The sequence below is a fragment of the Syngnathus floridae genome, chromosome 2 (genome assembly GCF_059516105.1).
Source record: "Syngnathus floridae isolate MCC-2025c chromosome 2, RoL_Sflo_1.0, whole genome shotgun sequence".
Lineage (NCBI taxonomy): Eukaryota > Metazoa > Chordata > Actinopteri > Syngnathiformes > Syngnathidae > Syngnathus > Syngnathus floridae.
In genome coordinates, this window is record NC_142414.1 from 14,831,809 (window position 1) to 14,854,847 (window position 23,039).

Genomic DNA, 23,039 nt, shown 5'->3' on the forward strand with positions numbered 1-23,039 from the left:
GTGTGTGTGTGTGTGTGTGTGTGTGTGTAAGGGCAAGAACAGGAGGTGCGGGATCTCGAAATCTCTTGGTCCCATGTGAAAATGTGGCCATCGTTGGCACCATCTGTGCACCCAGCAGGGAGCGCTCTGAGTCATATGGACACACAAAGGTGCTCACTTTCTCTTTCCCTACTGTGGACCCCCCCACCCCCTCAACCCCTACACAAACACGCACACTCACACACAAATCATACTTATTTTGGGACATGTCATGTGTTCAGGGTGATGGCGAGAGTGCTGAGACATCACTCAGGAACTGGCGCTCAAAACACAATTATTTTTTTTCATCATCATTAGTTCTGACAACCACAAACAAAAGGGTAGAATCAAATGTGATCCAGGCCAAGAGCTTGAATTTGATTGACAGTGTCAGATTTGATAATCACACACGGTTCTTTTCATTTTAAAAAATGTTGGTGGATATAGTATTTTCTTCCAATTCTGGATTGACCCAAGAAGTAATGTACTAATGGTATGTACCCCACTTTAAAATCACCACTATTTAAGAGGAGGCAGGTTAGTGACCTCTCTCGGGTCACATGTCCTCTTAGCCCCCACCAAGGTTCTTGGAGAAGCATCTCATAAATGAAGTGGCTTTCTTTTTATCAACATTGCAGCCCTATTGTTTCTTTTGAACTGCTTCTCTTTCATCGATATATTTAGAAGCCCACTTATGTCCAAGTCCAATAAGATGAGAGGGTCAAAATATCATTTCTCGAAATGCAGAACGGCAGATATAACCATTGGAATAAGTGAGACCAATTCTATCATTCTTGCTGTCAGCAAAAATAAATTTCATGTGCTTGACATAGAAAATGATTTACATGACACACGAGAACATTGGAGCTTCTAATTCATTTACATCTGCATTTGATACCAAATTGTTAAGTGTGCACAAGCAATTTAAGTGAATAAAGTGAGGTGCACAAAAATCCATCATCTAAAATTAATAGTCGAAAGGGTTAAAACTCCAGCAACATCAATACTAGTTTAGTTTTTTTTTTTTTTTTTACAATAAGCCAACAGACTTTTAGTAAGAGGTCTGCTAGAAAACATGTGCTTTATAAAAACATACAGTAATGACATCATTAAAAAGAACGTATGCATTTTTTTTCTCCAAGTTAATGGACATTGTGCAGCTCCTTCTGGTGTACACGCCTTAGCCACCTTGTGGCAGTATAACACAGACATACATTCCTGTACATGGAGAAGATTTCAGCTCCTCATTAAGCCAGTAATATTAGTCATTCTTTGTAGATGATAAAGAACATCCTACATATGCCTGAGTATTGATACATTACTGTCTACGTGTTTTGCACCATCGTTTCTGTTGAAACATCTGTTATTGTATTTGTACAATTTTTGTAAAGCTCCAATTTTGTGCACCCTTTTTTTGTAACGGGCCTTACAATCCGCAACCCCAAGATCCAAAGTCCCCATCTGGCTGATGAGTTCATTAGATCCATAGCTTTGCCAAAGATCATGGCACCGTTGTGGCCAAACTGGGAGGCATCAAAGGGTCCCCGGTGGCCATTGGGCCCAAGCCATGGTCACTGGAAGGGTGACAGGAAAGTCTCAGAAAGTCGCACATGTCCTTGGTCCATTCATAGAGGCCAAGCTTGTTATTTTTCACATTAGCAATCTGCTTTGGGTCTTGTTCGTCCCTGGAACTTGAGCAGGAGAAGCGCAAGGGGCCGGGGCTCTGAAGGGTCCACATAAACAATGAGGCTAACAGATTTGTAATAATCCCCACAGGTCGTAGGGACATCTGGCCCGCACTCCCAGCGTTGGCACAATTAATGCAGAAAAGACAAAACAAAAAGCGCCAGGGGCACAGATCTGTGAGATTTAAAGGCTGCTTTGTAGGTGTGTCTGTTAGAGCATTGATTGGGGCATCTGATCAAGTCGAGTGCTACGTGAATTTTCTTCCAGCTTGATCAGCGCTTCAGACTGGACACATTATATTGAAATTCATTCTAATTGGGTCTTGTGCTGCCAAATACAGTATAGTACATACTTCACCTGCACCATTTCTCTTTTCTTCCTCTCCCTCTGTCCTGCGTTCCCTTCTTCACAGGTCAACCCGGGTCAGGCCCAGGGTGGATGGGCTCAGGTGGAGCCTCAGCTGGAGCGGGGGGAGGAGGGGAGCATCCATGACTCCGTCCTATGAGCCAACCAAGAGGCAGTGCTTTAAAAAATAAAAACGAGAAAACAAACATGTGCAAGTACAACTAAAAAAAAAACAGCTTTGTCCCTTCCACTTTGTTTTTCCACACCTCCCCCATCATCTCTCCCTTGCTCTCCGTCTCCTGGGAGAGGCCTGGCCGGGGCCTGGCCTGGACGCCATCTGCTGCATAATGTAGCTGGATGGAAGTCCAAATCCTTCATTTCCACTCACTGTTTGTCATGCGTGTGTCCACTTGCACCTATGCACATTACCGTGACACGTCTGACTGATGGCTCTGATGCAATTATTAACACATTTGCGCATGTTAACACTTCCTCATCACGACCGGCAGCGTGATGGTAACAATTTTACTTCTCCAATGTAAAAAAAGAAAAAAATAATTATTCCAGATCAGGGATGGGCAACTTAATGATTCAAGGGCCGCATTGTTTTTTTTTAAACCAATGTACAGCGTGTATTTCCGTTTTTCATAAAAGTGTGTTTGCTACCTGTACAACCCTGAACGTGTTTCCTAATTTACTGTCAGCCTATATTTCTGTCACATTTTGTTTGCTTGAAACCCTGACTGAATTGTGTGCTGCCTGTCAGTTTCGTTTATGCCAACACAAGCTTGTGCAAACCACAGAAGAAGAAACATGTTTATATTTTCACCCTCTACTCAAATGTTTTAATTAATAAAATTATTTGTTTTCAATCAAAACAAAATACAATTATTTGAGGTGCCAGTTGCTCCAGATGAAAGAATGGCATCCAGCCAGAGGAGACACAAATTTTCTTTTTGTTAACACAATCATAGCGTGCGGTGTTTAAACAGCCCGCCCCACTCGGTGGCGCTGGTAACCCGGAGGTTCAGAGTTGTCCCTCCCGGTGGGGCCACTGTAAATGGTGGGGGCCATCTGTTTTCTGCTAATAAGCCTTCTCTCCACTCGCCCTTTCACCTCGTCTTGCTCAAGTCTGTGTTCTTTTCCTTTGGTTTGTCCACTTCTCGGAGTACAGAGTCCACACAAACACACTCCCACAAATGACAAAATAAAGGAGGACATTTGCGTGTTGGTACAAAAACAGGCAGTGTGTGTTTAGTGGAATGGAGAGGCACTGAAATATCAGTGTTGAACCTTGACTCCTGACCGGCTATCCATGGCTGTTGACAGAAAGTAAATGTGACACGCCCCTCCTCTTTTGAACCCAAATATTGTCCAGTGCACCCCACCCGTACAGCTGCTCCAGGCAGCGCTGGTGTACACTCGCATGACATCTTATTATGGGTTGCAGAAGTCCAATTGCGATGGGACGTGAATGCGGTAGCATGTGACCGCTTTTCACACAGGCATGAAAAAAACAATTGTGGATACATTTTATTGTGTGTTGTTTGTGTTTTTTACTCAAATTGATATTTCATTTTGACATATTAAGTTAGATAACATCCAACACATATAATGAAAATGACCAAACATGATTATATCCATCATTCTAGCCTGCATTCAATAAATGAAATGCTGGTAGTAATATTACTGAAAATATGACAGTTTTCTTGTATTTTGTATTATGTAGTCACTTTTTTGTATCTGAAGTGCAAAGATACAAAAACATAAGCACACAGAGACCACAGTGGTGAGGATTGTTCTTAGCCTTGAGAGATGTTGGACTCCAGCTTATTTGAGTTCAATTAAGACTTCAGCTCTCTGGGCATGTAAAGGACACACTTGAAAAACAGACTGTTTTAGCTGGTCTTTTATGTGATGATTGGTAAAATAGGATTTGCATGTTTTTGACACTCAATCAGCATGATGGAAGAAAATCTCATCACCGTGTTATTGTCCATACTGGACAAGTGTAACTATCTCAATACAATTTTAAAAGAGTTCTTTGATGATAAAATGTTCCAGCATTTTATGGCTGTGACTGTTTCATCATTTGCTTTGAGAGTGGGAGTTCGTTAAATGAGTGGTCACCTCATGAATCCATCCATCCATTTTCTCATGAGGGTCACGGGCATGCTGGAGCCTATCCCAGCTTGCCTACCATGCATGTTTTGGGGAGGAGCACCCAGAGGAAACCCACATAGGCACGGGGGAGAACATGCTCACGTCACACAGGAAGGCTGGAGCCTGGATCATACCCGCAACCTCCGAACTGTGAGGCGGATGTGCTAACCGGTGGTCTACTGTGCTGCACCACCTTTTATCTAAAAAAATAATTATTATGATCGTCAGAGCTATTATTATGGGACAGTTTGTCTGCTTTGGAGTAACATCTGTCTCAGATGGCCCTGGATCGATCAGAATAGTTGCCATGACTACACAATAATGTGACATGGAGAGACTGAAGGCAAACAGAGCAGGGGAAGGTGGTTTTGGGTTGATATGTGCGCACACACACTCACACACCGGCCTTGAGCTGTCCTGCTCACACAGCGCGGAGGTGTTGAGTACAAAGATGTTTGCTTGCTCGCACACACCTCAAATGTGAGAGGAGGCCACACACGCATGCGACATTACCGCCGTGCATGACAACACCCATGTATCTTCTGATATTGTTCATTATCTGGGGCTGTTGCATTATCTGATTTATTCCTTCTTGTCGCGCACCTCAATACAGCCGAGTGCTATTTCACCATTATGTGCCTATCCTGTTTGCATCTCATTCAGGCACAATTGAGGGGATCAATATACAGAGGGGGGTGGCATGTGTGCAAATGGAGCCTTGCAAAATAGCAGCCTGTCTTAGCTGGCCAGCTTCCAGTCATATGTATGTTAGATTATTTATTTATTTATTTATTTATTTATTTATTTAGTCCAATCAGATTTTGTGTGTTGCCATTGTCATTGGAAATCTGCCCTGGGTCTTCAAAATCCCAAATGCTGGTTTATGACAAATAAGCATTACAAACGATGGCATTTTTTAACCAATCAGGTGTCAGCTCACCACTCTTGAGATTCTAAGGTGTCTAAGGTGGACGAAAATTGAAAACTCATTTTCAAGGCCATTGTGATAAGTTGGTCAACACTATTTCTGGCTGGGTTATTTCTACATGAATAGTATTTTTGAGACACTTCCAGAGCAGCAATTAGCGAGTAAACTAACAAAATATTAAATTAACATAGTAAAGTATTAAAATTAAACTAAAATCAAATAAAATCTGAGATTAAACTAAATTTACAACAAAAGGCAACATGACTAGGGTTACTTGACATATGATAGCAACATACACGATTGTAAAACAATATGAGAAAGGCAGACTTTTTTGTTTTGTATTATGAGGTGTTCTGAGACAATGAGGTTTTATCAATGGGTCGGAAGCTTTTTATTCTCTCAATAACTAACAAAGCACACACACACACACACACACACACACACACACACACACACACACACACACACACACACACACACACACACACACATCCTTGTTAACCTCCCTCTGCAGGACCCAAAGTACTTTACTGAGTAGTGGGGTCCACCCTTTCTAGTGGTCCAAGAACTATGAAAAAAATCAGGCAAGTCCCAAAAAAAATCTTGATATTAAAAATCACTTTCAATGAACACAATTCGAAACTTTTTTTTTCATGTCAGTTTTTCAGTCACATGAGGGGCCTGTTTCTAACATTCCGGCTTTGCGGGGTCCACATTTACACACATAAGATTTTTAGTCAGTTATGGGGCTCGCTTTTAATATTTCAACCTTAAGAGGTCCACCTATACACACATTATTTTTTTAGCCAGTTATAGAGCTTGCTGTTAAGATTTAAGACTTGTTAGGTCTGCCTTTATAAAGAGGATCTATCAAGTTCAACCCCAACCCTAATCTAACCCAAACATGCATTTGTGTGGACTTGATCATTTCAGAAAACCTAAAAATTTTGTTAGTGTGAATACTTTCATCTGGCTAAATATACTAGATATACATTGAAATGTGCATTCTAAAATACATTCTAAAGTCTTTATTCAGATTCTGGTCCATTTTCCTTGGTCACAGTCTTAATATTCTTCAATTTGTTCAGTCATATTGGTACATTTTAAAATAATATTTAAATTCTGCATTTTAGCTAACTATAAAGTACACAGGATTTACAAGTAATAATTGTCTTGAGTCAAAATTTTAAATGGACACATTACAAATGTAGCCAATGAATAAAGGAACTTATTTAATCTAACATTTATGAACAGGAGAAGTGGAGCATAAAAAAAAATCACAAACAAATAGTGAACAAATGGTGAAACAGAACCAGCCATGTGTTTCTATCTCTGTTAAGGGAAGCTGTTTCACTCATATTTTCTCCTCATGGTGGTTATTCTCTTTTTGACAAAGTACTTAACAGCTCAGTGCTTGTGGTTCTGCAGCAATGCATTTCTCGCAGTCAAGCTTACCAGGAACCTGATTTGTCAATATATACTTCCTTGAATGTTTATTTACTGCAGCACATTCCTCTGGGGTCCAGCTTCTTTTCACAACTTTTCCGTTACCTAAGGGCATAAGAAGAGCACTTTTTAGTTTACAATTTAATTAGAACAAAATTGCATAAAGAATACATTCACTTTATGTACAATTATCCGACAATATAATTTAAATGAGATATTTTATAACGTCAACTATCTTTGTCAACAGTGATGAGCCTACAATAGACATAAGTAAATCAGTTAATATCTGAGATATTAATCCGGTCATTTAAGTTGCTAGGTGGTCTTCAGTGTCAGCTGTTTTGATATTAACAAAATTAAAAATAGATGCACAAAAGGGTAACATTAGAATGGCCCCAGTTTTGGTGGTGGGGGAAAGAGGTCTCTCATTTTCTTGACTACTTTTAAGCAGTTTTGCATTTGATCAGAATGTCACTGCTGGTAGATGAAGCAATTCCTGGACCCTACAGAGGTTGCACAGGCAGTCAAACTCCACCATGGCAGCACATTGGGATGCACCATTTCTCTGACAAAACCATTAAGAACAGATACAAGTTGTTGCAAAATCAGGGAAAATAAAAAATAAAAATCTGTGAAAAACTTTTTTCAGACAGTGTTTTACATGTATGGGGAATTTGCTTTGATAACGTGCTACACATAGACAAACAAAGATGATAAAAGTAAATTTGGAAATATATAGTGTGTAAAAAATTAAATGTGTCATGTATACATTACCCCTATTTAAAAATAGATGTAAACAAACATCTCACATATAATCAAGGTTAGCAATGACCTGTAGCTCACATGAGAAAGGATGGGTCAATTTTCATTTTATAACAAAATTCAAAAGTTTAGACCTTACATGTCTAAGAAAAAAAGTCAAGTGGTGTTTAATATATCTTGCTTGGGTCATCTAAATCTTAGTAAGCAGCATATGTGAGGATAATTAGATACTGATACAGTAGTAACAATTGGGCAATTTAAAAGCAACTGTGATAAAGTTATATATTGAAAAGGATTACTCTCAACTCACCTCTCTTTTTGGCAGACTTTTCATTACTTGGGCCACGAGATGCGGAGGTACAAGAGGTCACTTCTATGACTTCTGGGATCAGCCCATCTGAAATGATGATTTTAAAGTACAGAAAAAATACATACAGTATAGCAATATTCTAAAACAAAAATTAACTGCACCTGTATAAGAATGCTTGGTCAAATTTAATATACTCTTGTTTTGAGCAGATTGATTTGCAGAGGTACAGAGCAGTCCTTTTGGGAATCATTGTCAGTATCATCACTGTCTGAGTAGTCCACTTTGAGAAACTCCTTTGGTAATTGATAGCTCTATGGAGGGAATTAAAAGAAATGTGTTGTTAGTTTCTGCAAGCTACTCTTATATGCTGTATTAATATAAAGACTAGAATTTCTTTGCTCAAAATAATTAAAATTTCTGTCCAATATCTTAACTGGTAGATGACCGGTGCTGTACACATCCTCTGAAATATGCCAAAACCTTATATCACATTCAATGCACAGGAAATTTTACATATAAAACATGGAAAAGGCTCCAAAATTTACAACAAAGAAGCCACAAGAAACCATATTTCAGAAATCTGTTATGTGTGTGTGAATGATTGGCTTTGTTGGAATAACCATGACAACCTTAAATCCATACGGAGGGCCGCATAAGTAGCCATATTTAAGAAATCTATTATGTGTGTGTTTGAATGATTGGCTTGGTTGGACCCCCATGGACGCATGTTTCAACAATCCATCTATAAGTGTGTGCGCCACTGGTTCGTTTGGGCCCTATGAGGAGAACCACTAAAACCGTGTGATCCAATGGTTGGCTGAATGCTGTTTAAGGTACCTTCTGACTAAAGAACAGCTTTCCAAATAAAAGCTGTAAACTAAGAGAACAAGAAAAGGTCTACAAAGTTTATTTCTTACAGCAAAGTCTAACTGAATGGTACCTGTTGGCTGGCATCTTGTTTGATGTTATCATCAGGGTCAGAGTCCTGCCAAGTTCTGGCTGGTTCAGGCAGCACACCATCAACAGGAGCCTGAGAGCCTGTCACCTGGAATTAAAACCACAAATAACTTACCAACATCATACAGACACCACAAATGACAGACTCAAGACCTGTAGAGTTAAATCATGTGAAGTTAGTCCCCAAAACCAAACAAGCTTTTCTAACTAAAGTGTTCCAGTCAGTACTGGATGTCTAATCAGGTCCTATGACAGCATCTTTATGGATGTAGTGGAGCATCATTAAGCATGACACTTCAGCCATTTAGCTGTTGAGGATGTGTGGAACTATAGCTGTAATATAATCAGCCTCCATAATGTCCATAACCAAAATATGATCTAAAAACATGAGACAACCTTCGATCCATACGGAGGGCCCCACAAGTAGCCATCAGAAATCTGTTATTATGTGTGTGTGAATGATTGGCTTGGTTGGAATAACCAAGACAACTTTAGATCCATACGGAGGGCCCCACAAGTAGCCATCAGAAATCTGTTATGTGTGTGTGAATGATTGGCTTGGTTGGACACCCATGGGCGCATGTTTCAACAATCCATCTATGGGTGTGTGTGCCACTGGTTCGTTTGGGCTCTATGAGGAGAACCACTAAAACCGTGTGATCCAATGGTTGCCTGAATGCTGTTTAAGGTACCTTCTGACTAAAGAACAGCTTTCCAACTAAAAGAACAAGAAAAGGTCTACGAAGTTTATTTCTTACAACAAAGTCTAACTGAATGTTACCTGTTGGCTGGCATCTTGTTTGATGTTATCATTAGGGTCAGAGTCCTGCCAAGTTCTGGCTGGTTCAGGCAGCGCACCGTCAACAGGAGCCTGAGAGCCTGTCACCTGGAATTAAAACCACAAATAACTTACCAACATCATACAGACACCACAAATGACAGACTGAAGACCTGTAGAGTTAAATCATGTGAAGTTAGTCCCCAAAACCAAACAAGCTTTTCTAACTAAAGTGTTCCAGTCAGTTCTGGATGTCTAATAAGGTCCTATAACAGCATCTTTATGGATGTAGTGGAGCATCCTTCAGCATGACACTTTAGCTGTTTAGCTGTTGAGGATGTGTGGAACTATAGCTGTAATATAATCAGCCTCCATAATGTCCATAACCAAAATATGATCTAAAAACATGAGACAACCTTCGATCCATACGGAGGGCCCCACAAGTAGCCATCAGAAATCTATTATGTGTGTGTGAATGATTGGCTTGGTTGGAATAACCAAGACAACTTTAGATCCATACGGAGGGCCCCACAAGTAGCCATCAGAAATCTGTTATGTGTGTGTGAATGATTGGCTTGGTTGGACACCCATGGGCGCATGTTTCAACAATCCATCTATGGGTGTGTGTGCCACTGGTTCGTTTGGGCTCTATGAGGAGAACCACTAAAACCGTGTGATCCAATGGTTGCCTGAATGCTGTTTAAGGTACCTTCTGACTAAAGAACAGCTTTCCAACTAAAAGAACAAGAAAAGGTCTACGAAGTTTATTTCTTACAACAAAGTCTAACTGAATGTTACCTGTTGGCTGGCATCTTGTTTGATGTTATCATTAGGGTCAGAGTCCTGCCAAGTTCTGGCTGGTTCAGGCAGCGCACCGTCAACAGGAGCCTGAGAGCCTGTCACCTGGAATTAAAACCACAAATAACTTACCAACATCATACAGACACCACAAATGACAGACTGAAGACCTGTAGAGTTAAATCATGTGAAGTTAGTCCCCAAAACCAAACAAGCTTTTCTAACTAAAGTGTTCCAGTCAGTTCTGGATGTCTAATAAGGTCCTATAACAGCATCTTTATGGATGTAGTGGAGCATCCTTCAGCATGACACTTTAGCTGTTTAGCTGTTGCGGATGTGTGGAACTATAGCTGTAATATAATCAGCCTCCATAATGTCCATAACCAAAATATGATCTAAAAACATGAGACAACCTTCGATCCATACGGAGGGCCCCACAAGTAGCCATCAGAAATCTGTTATTATGTGTGTGTGAATGATTGGCTTGGTTGGAATAACCAAGACAACTTTAGATCCATACGGAGGGCCCCACAAGTAGCCATCAGAAATCTGTTATGTGTGTGTGAATGATTGGTTTGGTTGGACACCCATGGGCGCATGTTTCAACAATCCATCTATGGGTGTGTGTGCCACTGGTTCGTTTGGGCTCTATGAGGAGAACCACTAAAACCGTGTGATCCAATGGTTGGCTGAATGCTGTTTAAGGTACCTTCTGACTAAAGAACAGCTTTCCAACTAAAAGCTGTAAACTAAGAGAACAAGAAAAGGTCTACAAAGTTTATTTCTTACAACAAAGTCTAACTGAATGTTACCTGTTGGCTGGCATCTTGTTTGATGTTATCATCAGGGTCAGAGTCCTGCCAAGTTCTGGCTGGTTCAGGCAGCGCACCGTCAACAGGAGCCTGAGAGCCTGTCACCTGGAATTAAAACCACAAATAACTTACCAACATCATACAGACACCACAAATGACAGACTCAAGACCTGTAGAGTTAAATCATGTGAAGTTAGTCCCCAAAACCAAACAAGCTTTTCTAACTAAAGTGTTCCAGTCAGTTCTGGATGTCTAATCAGGTCCTATAACAGCATCTTTATGGATGTAGTGGAGCATCCTTCAGCATGACACTTTAGCCGTTTAACTGTTGAGGATGTGTGGAACTATAGCTGTAATATAAATCAGCCTCCATAATGTCCATAATCAAAATATGATCTAAAAACATGAGACAACCTTCGATCCATACGGAGGGCCCCACAAGTAGCCATCAGAAATCTGTCATTATGTGTGTGTGAATGATTGGCTTGGTTGGAATAACCAAGACAACTTTAGATCCATACGGAGGGCCTCACAAGTAGCCATCAGAAATCTGTTATGTGTGTGTGAATGATTGGCTTGGTTGGACACCCATGGGCGCATGTTTCAACAAGCCATCTATGGGTGTGTGTGCCACTGGTTCGTTTGGGCTCTATGAGGAGAACCACTAAAACCGTGTGATCCAATGGTTGGCTGAATGCTGTTTAAGGTACCTTCTGACTAAAGAACAGCTTTCCAACTAAAAGCTGTAAACTAAGAGAACAAGAAAAGGTCTACAAAGTTTATTTCTTACAACAAAGTCTAACTGAATGTTACCTGTTGGCTGGCATCTTGTTTGATGTTATCATCAGGGTCAGAGTCCTGCCAAGTTCTGGCTGGTTCAGGCAGCGCACCGTCAACAGGAGCCTGAGAGCCTGTCACCTGGAATTAAAACCACAAATAACTTACCAACATCATACAGACACCACAAATGACAGACTCAAGACCTGTAGAGTTAAATCATGTGAAGTTAGTCCCCAAAACCAAACAAGCTTTTCTAACTAAAGTGTTCCAGTCAGTTCTGGATGTCTAATCAGGTCCTATAACAGCATCTTTATGGATGTAGTGGAGCATCCTTCAGCATGACACTTTAGCCGTTTAACTGTTGAGGATGTGTGGAACTATAGCTGTAATATAAATCAGCCTCCATAATGTCCATAATCAAAATATGATCTAAAAACATGAGACAACCTTCGATCCATACGGAGGGCCCCACAAGTAGCCATCAGAAATCTGTCATTATGTGTGTGTGAATGATTGGCTTGGTTGGAATAACCAAGACAACTTTAGATCCATACGGAGGGCCTCACAAGTAGCCATCAGAAATCTGTTATGTGTGTGTGAATGATTGGCTTGGTTGGACACCCATGGGCGCATGTTTCAACAAGCCATCTATGGGTGTGTGTGCCACTGGTTCGTTTGGGCTCTATGAGGAGAACCACTAAAACCGTGTGATCCAATGGTTGGCTGAATGCTGTTTAAGGTACCTTCTGACTAAAGAACAGCTTTCCAACTAAAAGAACAAGAAAAGGTCTACGAAGTTTATTTCTTACAACAAAGTCTAACTGAATGTTACCTGTTGGCTGGCATCTTGTTTGATGTTATCATTAGGGTCAGAGTCCTGCCAAGTTCTGGCTGGTTCAGGCAGCGCACCGTCAACAGGAGCCTGAGAGCCTGTCACCTGGAATTAAAACCACAAATAACTTACCAACATCATACAGACACCACAAATGACAGACTGAAGACCTGTAGAGTTAAATCATGTGAAGTTAGTCCCCAAAACCAAACAAGCTTTTCTAACTAAAGTGTTCCAGTCAGTTCTGGATGTCTAATAAGGTCTTATAACAGCATCTTTATGGATGTAGTGGAGCATCCTTCAGCATGACACTTTAGCTGTTTAGCTGTTGAGGATGTGTGGAACTATAGCTGTAATATAATCAGCCTCCATAATGTCCATAACCAAAATATGATCTAAAAACATGAGACAACCTTCGATCCATACGGAGGGCCCCACAAGTAGCCATCAGAAATCTGTTATGTGTGTGTGAATGATTGGCTTGGTTGGAATAACCAAGACAACTTTAGATCCATACGGAGGGCCCCACAAGTAGCCATCAGAAATCTGTTATGTGTGTGTGAATGATTGGCTTGGTTGGACACCCATGGGCGCATGTTTCAACAATCCATCTATGGGTGTGTGTGCCACTGGTTCGTTTGGGCTCTATGAGGAGAACCACTAAAACCGTGAGATCCAATGGTTGGCTGAATGCTGTTTAAGGTACCTTCTGACTAAAGAACAGCTTTCCAACTAAAAGCTGTAAACTAAGAGAACAAGAAAAGGTCTACAAAGTTTATTTCTTACAACAAAGTCTAACTGAATGTTACCTGTTGGCTGGCATCTTGTTTGATGTTATCATCAGGGTCAGAGTCCTGCCAAGTTCTGCCTGGTTCAGGCAGCGCACCGTCAACAGGAGCCTGAGAGCCTGTCACCTGGAATTAAAACCACAAATAACTTACCAACATCATACAGACACCACAAATGACAGACTCAAGACCTGTAGAGTTAAATCATGTGAAGTTAGTCCCCCAAACCAAACAAGCTTTTCTAACTAAAGTGTTCCAGTCAGTTCTGGATGTCTAATAAGGTCCTATAACAGCATCTTTATGGATGTAGTGGAGCATCCTTCAGCATGACACTTTAGCTGTTTAACTGTTGAGGATGTGTGGAACTATAGCTGTAATATAATCAGCCTCCATGATGTCCATAATCAAAATATGATCTAAAAACATGAGACAACCTTCGATCCATACGGAGGGCCCCACAAGTAGCCATCAGAAATCTGTTATTATGTGTGTGTGAATGATTGGCTTGGTTGGAATAACCAAGACAACTTTAGATCCATACGGAGGGCCCCACAAGTAGCCATCAGAAATCTGTTACGTGTGTGTGAATGATTGGCTTGGTTGGACACCCATGGGCGCATGTTTCAACAATCCATCTATGGGTGTGTGTGCCACTGGTTCGTTTGGGCTCTATGAGGAGAACCACAAAAACCGTGCGATCCAATGGTTGGCTGAATGCTGTTTAACGTACCTTCTGACTAAAGAACAGCTTTCCAACTAAAAGCTGTAAACTAAGAGAACAAGAAAAGGTCTACAAAGTTTATTTCTTACAACAAAGTCTAACTGAATGTTACCTGTTGGCTGGCATCTTGTTTGATGTTATCATCAGGGTCAGAGTCCTGCCAAGTTCTGGCTGGTTCAGGCAGCGCACCGTCAACAGGAGCCTGAGAGCCTGTCACCTGGAATTAAAACCACAAATAACTTACCAACATCATACAGACACCACAAATGACAGACTCAAGACCTGTAGAGTGAAATCATGTGAAGTTAGTCCCCAAAACCAAACAAGCTTTTCTAACTAAAGTGTTCCAGTCAGTTCTGGATGTCTAATCAGGTCCTATAACAGCATCTTTATGGATGTAGTGGAGCATCCTTCAGCATGACACTTTAGCCGTTTAGCTGTTGAGGATGTGTGGAACTATAGCTGTAATATAATCAGCCTCTATAATGTCCATAACCAAAACATGATCTAAAAACATGAGACAACCTTCGATCCATACGGAGGGCCCCACAAGTAGCCATCAGAAATCTGTTATTATGTGTGTGTGAATGATTGGCTTGGTTGGAATAACCAAGACAACTTTAGATCCATACGGAGGGCCTCACAAGTAGCCATCAGAAATCTGTTATGTGTGTGTGAATGATTGGCTTGGTTGGACACCCATGGGCGCATGTTTCAACAAGCCATCTATAGGTGTGTGTGCCACTGGTTCGTTTGGGCTCTATGAGGAGAACCACTAAAACCATGTGATCCAATGGTTGGCTGAATGCTGTTTAAGGTACCTTCTGACTAAAGAACAGCTTTCCAACTAAAAGCTGTAAACTAAGAGAACAAGAAAAGGTCTACAAAGTTTAGTTCTTACAACAAAGTCTAACTGAATGTTACCTGTTGGCTGGCATCTTGTTTGATGTTATCATCAGGGTCAAAGTCCTGCCAAGTTCTGGCTGGTTCAGGCAGCGCACCGTCAACAGGAGCCTGAGAGCCTGTCACCTGGAATTAAAACCACAAATAACTTACCAACATCATACAGACACCACAAATGACAGACTCAAGACCTGTAGAGTGAAATCATGTGAAGTTAGTCCCCAAAACCAAACAAGCTTTTCTAACTAAAGTGTTCCAGTCAGTTCTGGATGTCTAATCAGGTCCTATAACAGCATCTTTATGGATGTAGTGGAGCATCCTTCAGCATGACACTTTAGCCGTTTAGCTGTTGAGGATGTGTGGAACTATAGCTGTAATATAATCAGCCTCTATAATGTCCATAACCAAAACATGATCTAAAAACATGAGACAACCTTCGATCCATACGGAGGGCCCCACAAGTAGCCATCAGAAATCTGTTATTATGTGTGTGTGAATGATTGGCTTGGTTGGAATAACCAAGACAACTTTAGATCCATACGGAGGGCCTCACAAGTAGCCATCAGAAATCTGTTATGTGTGTGTGAATGATTGGCTTGGTTGGACACCCATGGGCGCATGTTTCAACAAGCCATCTATAGGTGTGTGTGCCACTGGTTCGTTTGGGCTCTATGAGGAGAACCACTAAAACCGTGTGATCCAATGGTTGGCTGAATGCTGTTTAAGGTACCTTCTGACTAAAGAACAGCTTTCCAACTAAAAGCTGTAAACTAAGAGAACAAGAAAAGGTCTACAAAGTTTAGTTCTTACAACAAAGTCTAACTGAATGTTACCTGTTGGCTGGCATCTTGTTTGATGTTATCATCAGAATCAAAGTCCTGCCAAGTTCTGGCTGGTTCAGGCAGCGCACCGTCAACAGGAGCCTGAGAGCCTGTCACCTGGAATTAAAACCACAAATAACTTACCAACATCATACAGACACCACAAATGACAGACTCAAGACCTGTAGAGTGAAATCATGTGAAGTTAGTCCCCAAAACCAAACAAGCTTTTCTAACTAAAGTGTTCCAGTCAGTTCTGGATGTCTAATCAGGTCCTATAACAGCATCTTTATGGATGTAGTGGAGCATCCTTCAGCATGACACTTTAGCTGTTTAGCTGTTGAGGATGTGTGGAACTATAGCTGTAATATAATCAGCCTCTATAATGTCCATAACCAAAATATGATCTAAAAACATGAGACAACCTTTGATCCATACGGAGGGCCCCACAAGTAGCCATCAGAAATCTGTTATTATGTGTGTGTGAATGATTGGCTTGGTTGGAATAACCAAGACAACTTTAGATCCATACGGAGGGCCCCACAAGTAGCCATCAGAAATCTGTTGTGTGTGTGCATGATTGGCTTGGTTAGACCCCCATGGACGCATGTTTCAAAAATCCATCAATAAGTGTTTGTGCCACTGGTTCGTTTGGGCTCCATGAGGAGAACCACAAAAACCATGCGATCCAATGGTTGGCTGAATGCTGTTTAAGGTACCTTCTGACTAATGAACAGCTTTCCAACTAAAAGTTGTAAACTAAGAGAACAAGAAAAGGTCTACAAAGTTTATTTCTTACAACAAAGTCTAACTGAATGTTACCTGTAGGCTGGCATCTTGTTTGATCCTATCATAAGGGTAAGAGTCCTGCCAAGTTCTGGCTGGTTCAAGCAGCGCACCATCAACAGCCTGAGAGCCTGTCACCTGGAATTAAAACCACAAATAACTTACCAACATCATACAGACGCCACAAATGACAGACTCAAGACCTGTATAGTTAATCATGTGAAGTTAGTCCCCAAAACCAAACAAGCCCTTCTAACTAAAGTGTTCCAGTCAGTTCTGGATGTCTAATCAGGTCTTCTAACAGCATCTTTATGGATGTAGTGGAGCATCATTAAGCATGACACTTCAGCCATTTAGCTGTTGAGGATGTGTGGAACTATAGCTGTAATATAATCAGCCTCCATAATGTCCGTAACCAAAAGTATGATCTAAAAACATGAGACAACCTTCGATCCATACGGAGGGCCCCACAAGTAGCCATATTTAGGAAATCTGTTATGTGTGTGTGAATGATTATCTTGGTTGGAATAACCAAAACAACCTTAGATCCATAAGGAGGGCCCCACAAGTATCCATCAGAAATCTGTTAAGTGTGTGTGAATGATTGGCTTGGTTAGACCCCCATGGACGCATGTTTCAACAATCCATCTATCGGTGTGTGTGCCACTGGTTCGTTTGGGCTCCATGAGTAGAACCACAAAAACCATGCGATCCAACGGTTGGCTGAATGCTGTTTAAGGTACAACAAAGTCTAAATGAATGTTACCTGTAGGCTGGTATCCTGTTTGATGCTATCATCAGGGTAAGAGTCCTGCAAAGTTCTGGCTGGTTCAAGCAGCGCATCATCAACAGAAGCCTGAGAGTAATTCAAGTAAAAGAGATTGATGCATCAATACTAGGAAAGAAAAACAAGAAATCAAACATTTTGTATCATATAACTAGTCTTTTAGTAAAATAAAAGTTAGCTTACAGAAATAAAAACTTGCAACATTTCAAAAGAAAAGTTGAGATGGAAATGTCTTTTTGAACGTCAAAGCACTAAATAAAAAAATTGTTAATTCCACAATCCTGATGTGTTATTGAAATATTGCTTCTGAGTGACTCACTAATATAGGGTATTTTATTCCAGTCTCTTTCTAGAATTCATAATTCTTGTATAGAAAATATTTGGATATACATACCACCAGTCATGATTCTGCCATTCAAAGTCAAAGAAAAATGTACTCTCCTTTTCAGAGTACTTGGTTGTTTGGCATTTTTCTGCCGACAGAAGTTGACCCCTGTATTCTAAGATGAAATCTCCTTGTTCAAAGGGCTGGGTAGCACACACGCCTCTTCCTGCAAGGACATTTTATATAAAACCATTGGTTATGAGAAAATATTTCTTTAAGATACACCTTTAACCAAATAATTGTGGTGTTATCTTACAATTTTAATACTAAGTTCTCGCTTAGAAACAGAAATACAACAACCAATCTGAATTTGATTGTTGTTTGTGTCATTTTATAAAATAAATAAACATATATACTTAATGGATAAATGGTCTAAAAATGAGTTTATTACCTTTTTGATCATCAATAAATCTTTCCACTAGTCCAGGTTTGTCCTTTGAGGATTGAATGTAAAAGGTTGCTTCATCAGCAGGCTTTTTTCTTGCTTTCCTTTTGGACATTTCTGTCTCTAAAAAATAATTCAAAACATGGCAGAGAGTACTTTAACAAGCACTCTATATTAATTTTAAAAGATTTGTAATCATCCACTGTATAAAGACTGAAGGAATAAGCCTGGCCTGAGAACTAACAGAACAAGAGTGATTAAAGAAAGAATATTTTTCTATAATCTTTTTCAGAAAATACTGATATATTAATGAAAATGTTTGTCGGTTTGAAGCTGAGCTTTGTTTCTTCTAACTAGTCACAGTTCCAACCAGATCCAAAAAAGGACTGAAACAGCCCTTTACCTAAGTGCAGGGGTGTCCAAGTCCAGTCCTCGAGGGCCGCATTCCTCCATGTTTTCCAAGTTTCCCTCGTTAAACACACCTGATTCAATGATCAGGCTCCTGCACAGGTGTGTTTAACGAGGGGAAACTCAGAAAACATGGAGGAATGCGGCCCTCGAGGACTGGACTTGGACACCCCTGCCTAAGTGGGTAGGTGTGTAGAATGCACACAGACTGAAAACTAGATGTACAGACACTAAATAGTGCAAAAGCACCATTTACCCCATTATTATTCAATTGGGGTACTCCACCCCACCAACAAGACCTCCCTAGACCCCCCCAAAGATCACAGCATGTAGTAATTCTACATGTTCACAGCTAATTTTATTATCTCAATAACAACAGGTAATGTCATGAGCTATTTCTGTCTCTACGTGGTCACTCTTCTACTTTCAGCTCTTCCTTGAGTCAATGTGTGTTGTGAACTGAATTCTTACAAACCCAAAAGCTGGACAAAAATATGCACGACATAACGCTGACATCCTGCTGAGTCACGTGTAGGCATGTCAAGACATGTCTGTCAGCAGGCAAGAGTGCACAGGAAAACATATTACAAAAACCAGCAAAGTAGGCACATGTATCATTACTTTTATAATGCAGTAACTAGATAGTAACTCAAATACCTTAAATGAGAATAACTTGTAACTATAACTACCTATTTTTAAAAAACTAACATGGCCAACACAGCACAGCAGCAGTGCTGCATCCAAAGAAAAGTTATTTCAATAGTTTTACCAGTATAACTCATACTTTACAGGAGCTACCAACTCGTTTTTATTATGTTTCTGTTTGAAAAGTGAACGTAGCATCCTGATTAGCGCTAGCTAATTAGCTAATTTCCGGATAGTTTTATTTGCGTCAGAATGCTTGTGTTATCTAAAGAAAGCATTCTTACATGATAGAAAACCACCGAGACATACAGAAGACATGCAGATATATCATAACACTGAGCTTTACCACGTGTTTAACGAGTTTTGAAGAGGTTTCGGCAATTACGGCCAGAGTCCGGTTCTGGGGTTAGCAACTATGAAACATTAGCACATCGAAATCACCCTGAATATAACACTGAGCAATTATACATGCTGTCGTTCTCTTTTACACCATTGTTTTTAAAACAACTGTAAGCTAAGATGAATGACAAGTTAAAAAGCCGGACTTTCTGAGGGGAAAACGTTACGCCATCCGAGTGGCAATATACCGAATCCGAAGCCATAATCATTGCATATAAACCCCTCGGGGTCTGGACAAAAAGCATTTCTACATCAGTTTCATGTACTTAGTATTTACATGCAGTTGATTTACTCACCGTGTATGTTGTGTTTCGATAGGAGCAGCGTGTCTTCGTCGCGGAGCAGTCTCAGCCTTGCGCCGTCACACGTAGCGAAGTGCCGTTAAGCCGGCGGTTTTAGCCGCATGAAGCTAACACATGCAATACCTGCTGATTAAACTAATATGTAAACTGATGGTAAAGAATAAATTACTATTTATTTATACCTTTATTTTTATGTTTAGAACATGAAAAATGCACGAGACAGTTTTTAAAATAAGCCTAATAGAATGAGCGTATTTTTATAAAGCAAACAAGTGTCATGAATATTAAATAACATGTAGATAAATTGCAATTGTAATGCAGGAATTTTATGTTTACACTATTATTTTAGCTGCTATGGTTACTAAAATAATAATTACCTGGTTTAAATCTACAGGAAATAGCATTTTATTTTCTTAATCAACACTCGGATCACGAGGTGCCCTGATTGGTTGAATCATACACACTTCCGGTAGTGTGTATACTTGCAATACCACTTGCCATGGTCGGGGGGACGCTACTGAGCACACACACTTCACACACACATTTCTCAACATTGCGACCATGTGGGGTAAGTGAAAAAAATTCGTGAGGCATGTTGTTAGAGCATTTCAAGCTGTTTTAGAGTGGTTTCCCGAGTGGGGTCCAGGATTTTGGACCCCACAACGACACAGGGCCCCACTTTGTTGGTGGGCTCCCTGTCTTCGGACCCCCCATACTAATAAAAACAAGTGCACACACACACACACACACACACACACACACACACACACACACACACACACACACACACACTACTGTACATGTCCACGTCTGTTTCTCACAATTACATTGATTTAATGCCTCATTCTCGTCTATTAATCCCAAATTCTATTCACATTCTCTTTTAATGCGCTCCCCTCCGGACAAAAGGGAGGTTAGATTTATTCCTCATTTGGGTCCATGTGGGTGGGTGGGTGGAGGAGGGTTGGTCTGGTTCATGCATGGGCATAACCTGGGCCCCTGAAGGAAGGGCCCCCACTGCCAGCTGCCAGCCATAATCAAGCCGCCCCACTGTGCCTATCACTGATGATGTTTGACCTGTCTAATAAGGCCACTTCCAAATAACCCTGGCTGTCTTCATGCAAATAGTAATCAATGTAAACTTGCCCAAATCAGTAGAATTAATAGATTTTCTGTGACCTTAAAAACGAAAGATGTCCACTGTGGAACTAATTTCATGTATCCAGCCATTCTCTCTTCCCTCAAATGCTATGGGCGTGTCTGCTGAATTTGCTGCCCAGTCCAACTGTCAATTATCAATCAAATATGGGGAAAAGGTGAGCCACTCTTTTTTAAATGATCACCACAGGAAAGTAGTTTTGGGGCAAAATGATATATAAATGTACTCTATATTCCTGGATGTTACGCCTCACCACAAATAAGCAGATTTGATGTGAACATAGCAGTTTTGGTGGTACAAAAAAAGTTGTCTTGTGGCACAACCCACACAAGGGGTAAGTTGAGCCAGCTCCCTTTTTTCCCTCCTATCATCTTTCAAATTTTCATCCTCATCATTCAAGATTTTTCTTTCTTCCTCACTCCTTTCATCTATTCAGCCTTTCTCTCTACCATTTTTGTAACCTCCGCATTTTATTCTCTATTCAATTTGTCCGGGTTGCAGGAGAAAACAAACAGAGTTTTCCCTCTCTCACATTCTTGGTGGCTTTGAGAAGCATTTTCGTGGGTGGTGGGCTGTACCCCTCTTTTTTTTTTTTTTGCACTTATACACATAGGGGCAAAATGTTCAGGTCAATTCCTATTTTGTCATGTCAACAAAAGAGACAGACCCAAAAAGCTATTGTGGATAAGGGAGCACAAAACAATCACGGACACATTCTGTTCATGTTAGAAGTCAACAAATTGTGAATCACGAAATAAAAAAATTGGATTTATAGATCTAATGAAACTTTAGCACCATGTAGTGTTCAGCAATTATCTTCAAACATCTACTCCACAGTAGTTGTGGGCTGGCCCCTATCCTCTGCAAATATCCTCTGTATTCACTTTCCAAAGTGATGCTTTAAACTACAATAAATGCAAACAACAATTTTCCAACCACACTAGGCCAATAAGCCATCTTGAGAACAGTTTACTGATAATCACAAAATCAAATATTATTCAAACTCACGAGAGCCTCATCAGAATGTCCGCCTGAGCGAAGAATTATCTTTAATAGCATGTCCTTGGCTCATATGTACAGCAACATTGCTGCCATTTCTTTAAATTAATAATAAGCGAATCAAAGTGCTTGATTTAATGGAAGCGATGAAAGATTCATATGTGACATTATCAAAGCTGCTGTGCTGTGAGGGAGACGCCCTGCACGCCTGAGCTAAACCAATCGCGGTTCTATGAATATGACATGAGACTGATGTGATGTTACATCAGCGCCGGGCCAAGACAGGAAGTCCACTGACTTGGACCGCTGGTCTATTTCTGCTTCTCTCCGTCATTGGCTCTAGAGGCGAGAGATCAGTGCTGGGTGGAGGGTAGCTGGTGTTTTGCCTGAGGGGGGACACGGACACGCATTCTGTCATTGTTCCACAGCTGCCACGCCACGCCACACCACCCTCCCCCTTGCTCGCTCCCCCTCGGTGGCCATCCTCACCTTTAGGGCGTCCCCTGCTACCCCGCCTCTCTAATGAAGAGTGACACGCATCCACAGAATCTGATGGGGTCTGAAAACGGGGCCTCTGTTTTGTTATTGACTGAGCTGGCTCATGCTGAGTGGAGGTGATGAGCACGCCGCATACACATGAGGCATTGCGCAAGAGCTCAAAGGGCAGATGCAGCTCGTATGGAATCACCAGGGTCTAATTTTCTTTATTCATGAAGCGAGTGATTGATATTGGGAGCAAAATGAAAGACTCTGATTGCTCCCCTTAACTGAGGAATAACTTAGAGGCTCATCCTAAAGCTGGCGTGTGCCTGTGCGCCTGTGTGTGTGTGTTGTGGATGCATGTGCACTTGGTGAGATATCAAAGTGACAACTCCTAAGGCTGTAGACTCCCGACATATCACTTCAAATAATTCACATGCTCCTTTGTGACAGTTT

General features: G+C 40.8%; 1 protein-coding gene and 2 long non-coding RNA genes across 7 annotated transcripts; all 3 read right to left on the bottom strand.

Annotated features, from left to right (window-relative positions):
* Positions 1-216: 216 nt before the first annotated feature.
* Positions 217-23,039, bottom strand: LOC148402075 (uncharacterized). 4 transcript variants are annotated; one of them, XR_015857174.1, is made up of 4 exons: positions 22,593-23,039; positions 22,113-22,489; positions 2,316-2,465; positions 217-2,203 (listed from the first exon to the last, which is right to left on the bottom strand). It is a non-coding gene; the product is annotated as an uncharacterized LOC148402075 (long non-coding RNA). The 4 variants fall into 4 exon arrangements; XR_015857172.1 differs by lacking the exon at positions 2,316-2,465 and having other exon boundaries at positions 217-1,989; positions 2,062-2,203; positions 22,593-23,033; XR_015857173.1 differs by lacking the exon at positions 2,316-2,465 and having other exon boundaries at positions 217-1,592; positions 2,062-2,203; positions 22,593-23,032.
* On the bottom strand, positions 6,154-9,411 carry LOC148402076 (uncharacterized). Its single transcript, XR_015857219.1, has 5 exons — positions 9,397-9,411; positions 8,599-8,703; positions 7,820-7,969; positions 7,659-7,745; positions 6,154-6,691 (listed from the first exon to the last, which is right to left on the bottom strand). It is a non-coding gene; the product is annotated as an uncharacterized LOC148402076 (long non-coding RNA).
* Positions 15,898-20,718, bottom strand: LOC148402077 (histone-lysine N-methyltransferase set-1-like). 2 transcript variants are annotated; one of them, XM_088369328.1, is made up of 6 exons: positions 19,940-20,718; positions 18,198-18,314; positions 17,816-17,972; positions 17,401-17,490; positions 16,671-16,772; positions 15,898-15,965 (listed from the first exon to the last, which is right to left on the bottom strand). In XM_088369328.1, exons 2-5 carry the CDS (start codon positions 18,304-18,306, stop codon positions 16,769-16,771), a joined length of 360 nt encoding a protein of 119 aa, XP_088225454.1. In that variant the 5' UTR covers positions 18,307-18,314; positions 19,940-20,718; the 3' UTR covers positions 15,898-15,965; positions 16,671-16,768. The 2 variants fall into 2 exon arrangements, with proteins under 2 accessions (XP_088225454.1, XP_088225455.1); XM_088369329.1 differs by lacking the exon at positions 19,940-20,718 and having other exon boundaries at positions 18,198-18,646.

Bases quoted from the DNA above. Each gene is read 5' to 3' on its own strand.
- LOC148402077 (XM_088369328.1), bottom strand. From the start codon at position 18,306: ATGTCCAAAAGGAAAGCAAGAAAAAAGCCTGCTGATGAAGCAACCTTT. The intron at 17,973-18,197 runs GTAATAAACTCA...ATGTCCTTGCAG, and splicing joins ATTTATTGATGATCAAAAAG to GAAGAGGCGTGTGTGCTACC. The intron at 17,491-17,815 runs GTATGTATATCC...AATTACTCTCAG, and splicing joins TGGCAGAATCATGACTGGTG to GCTTCTGTTGATGATGCGCT.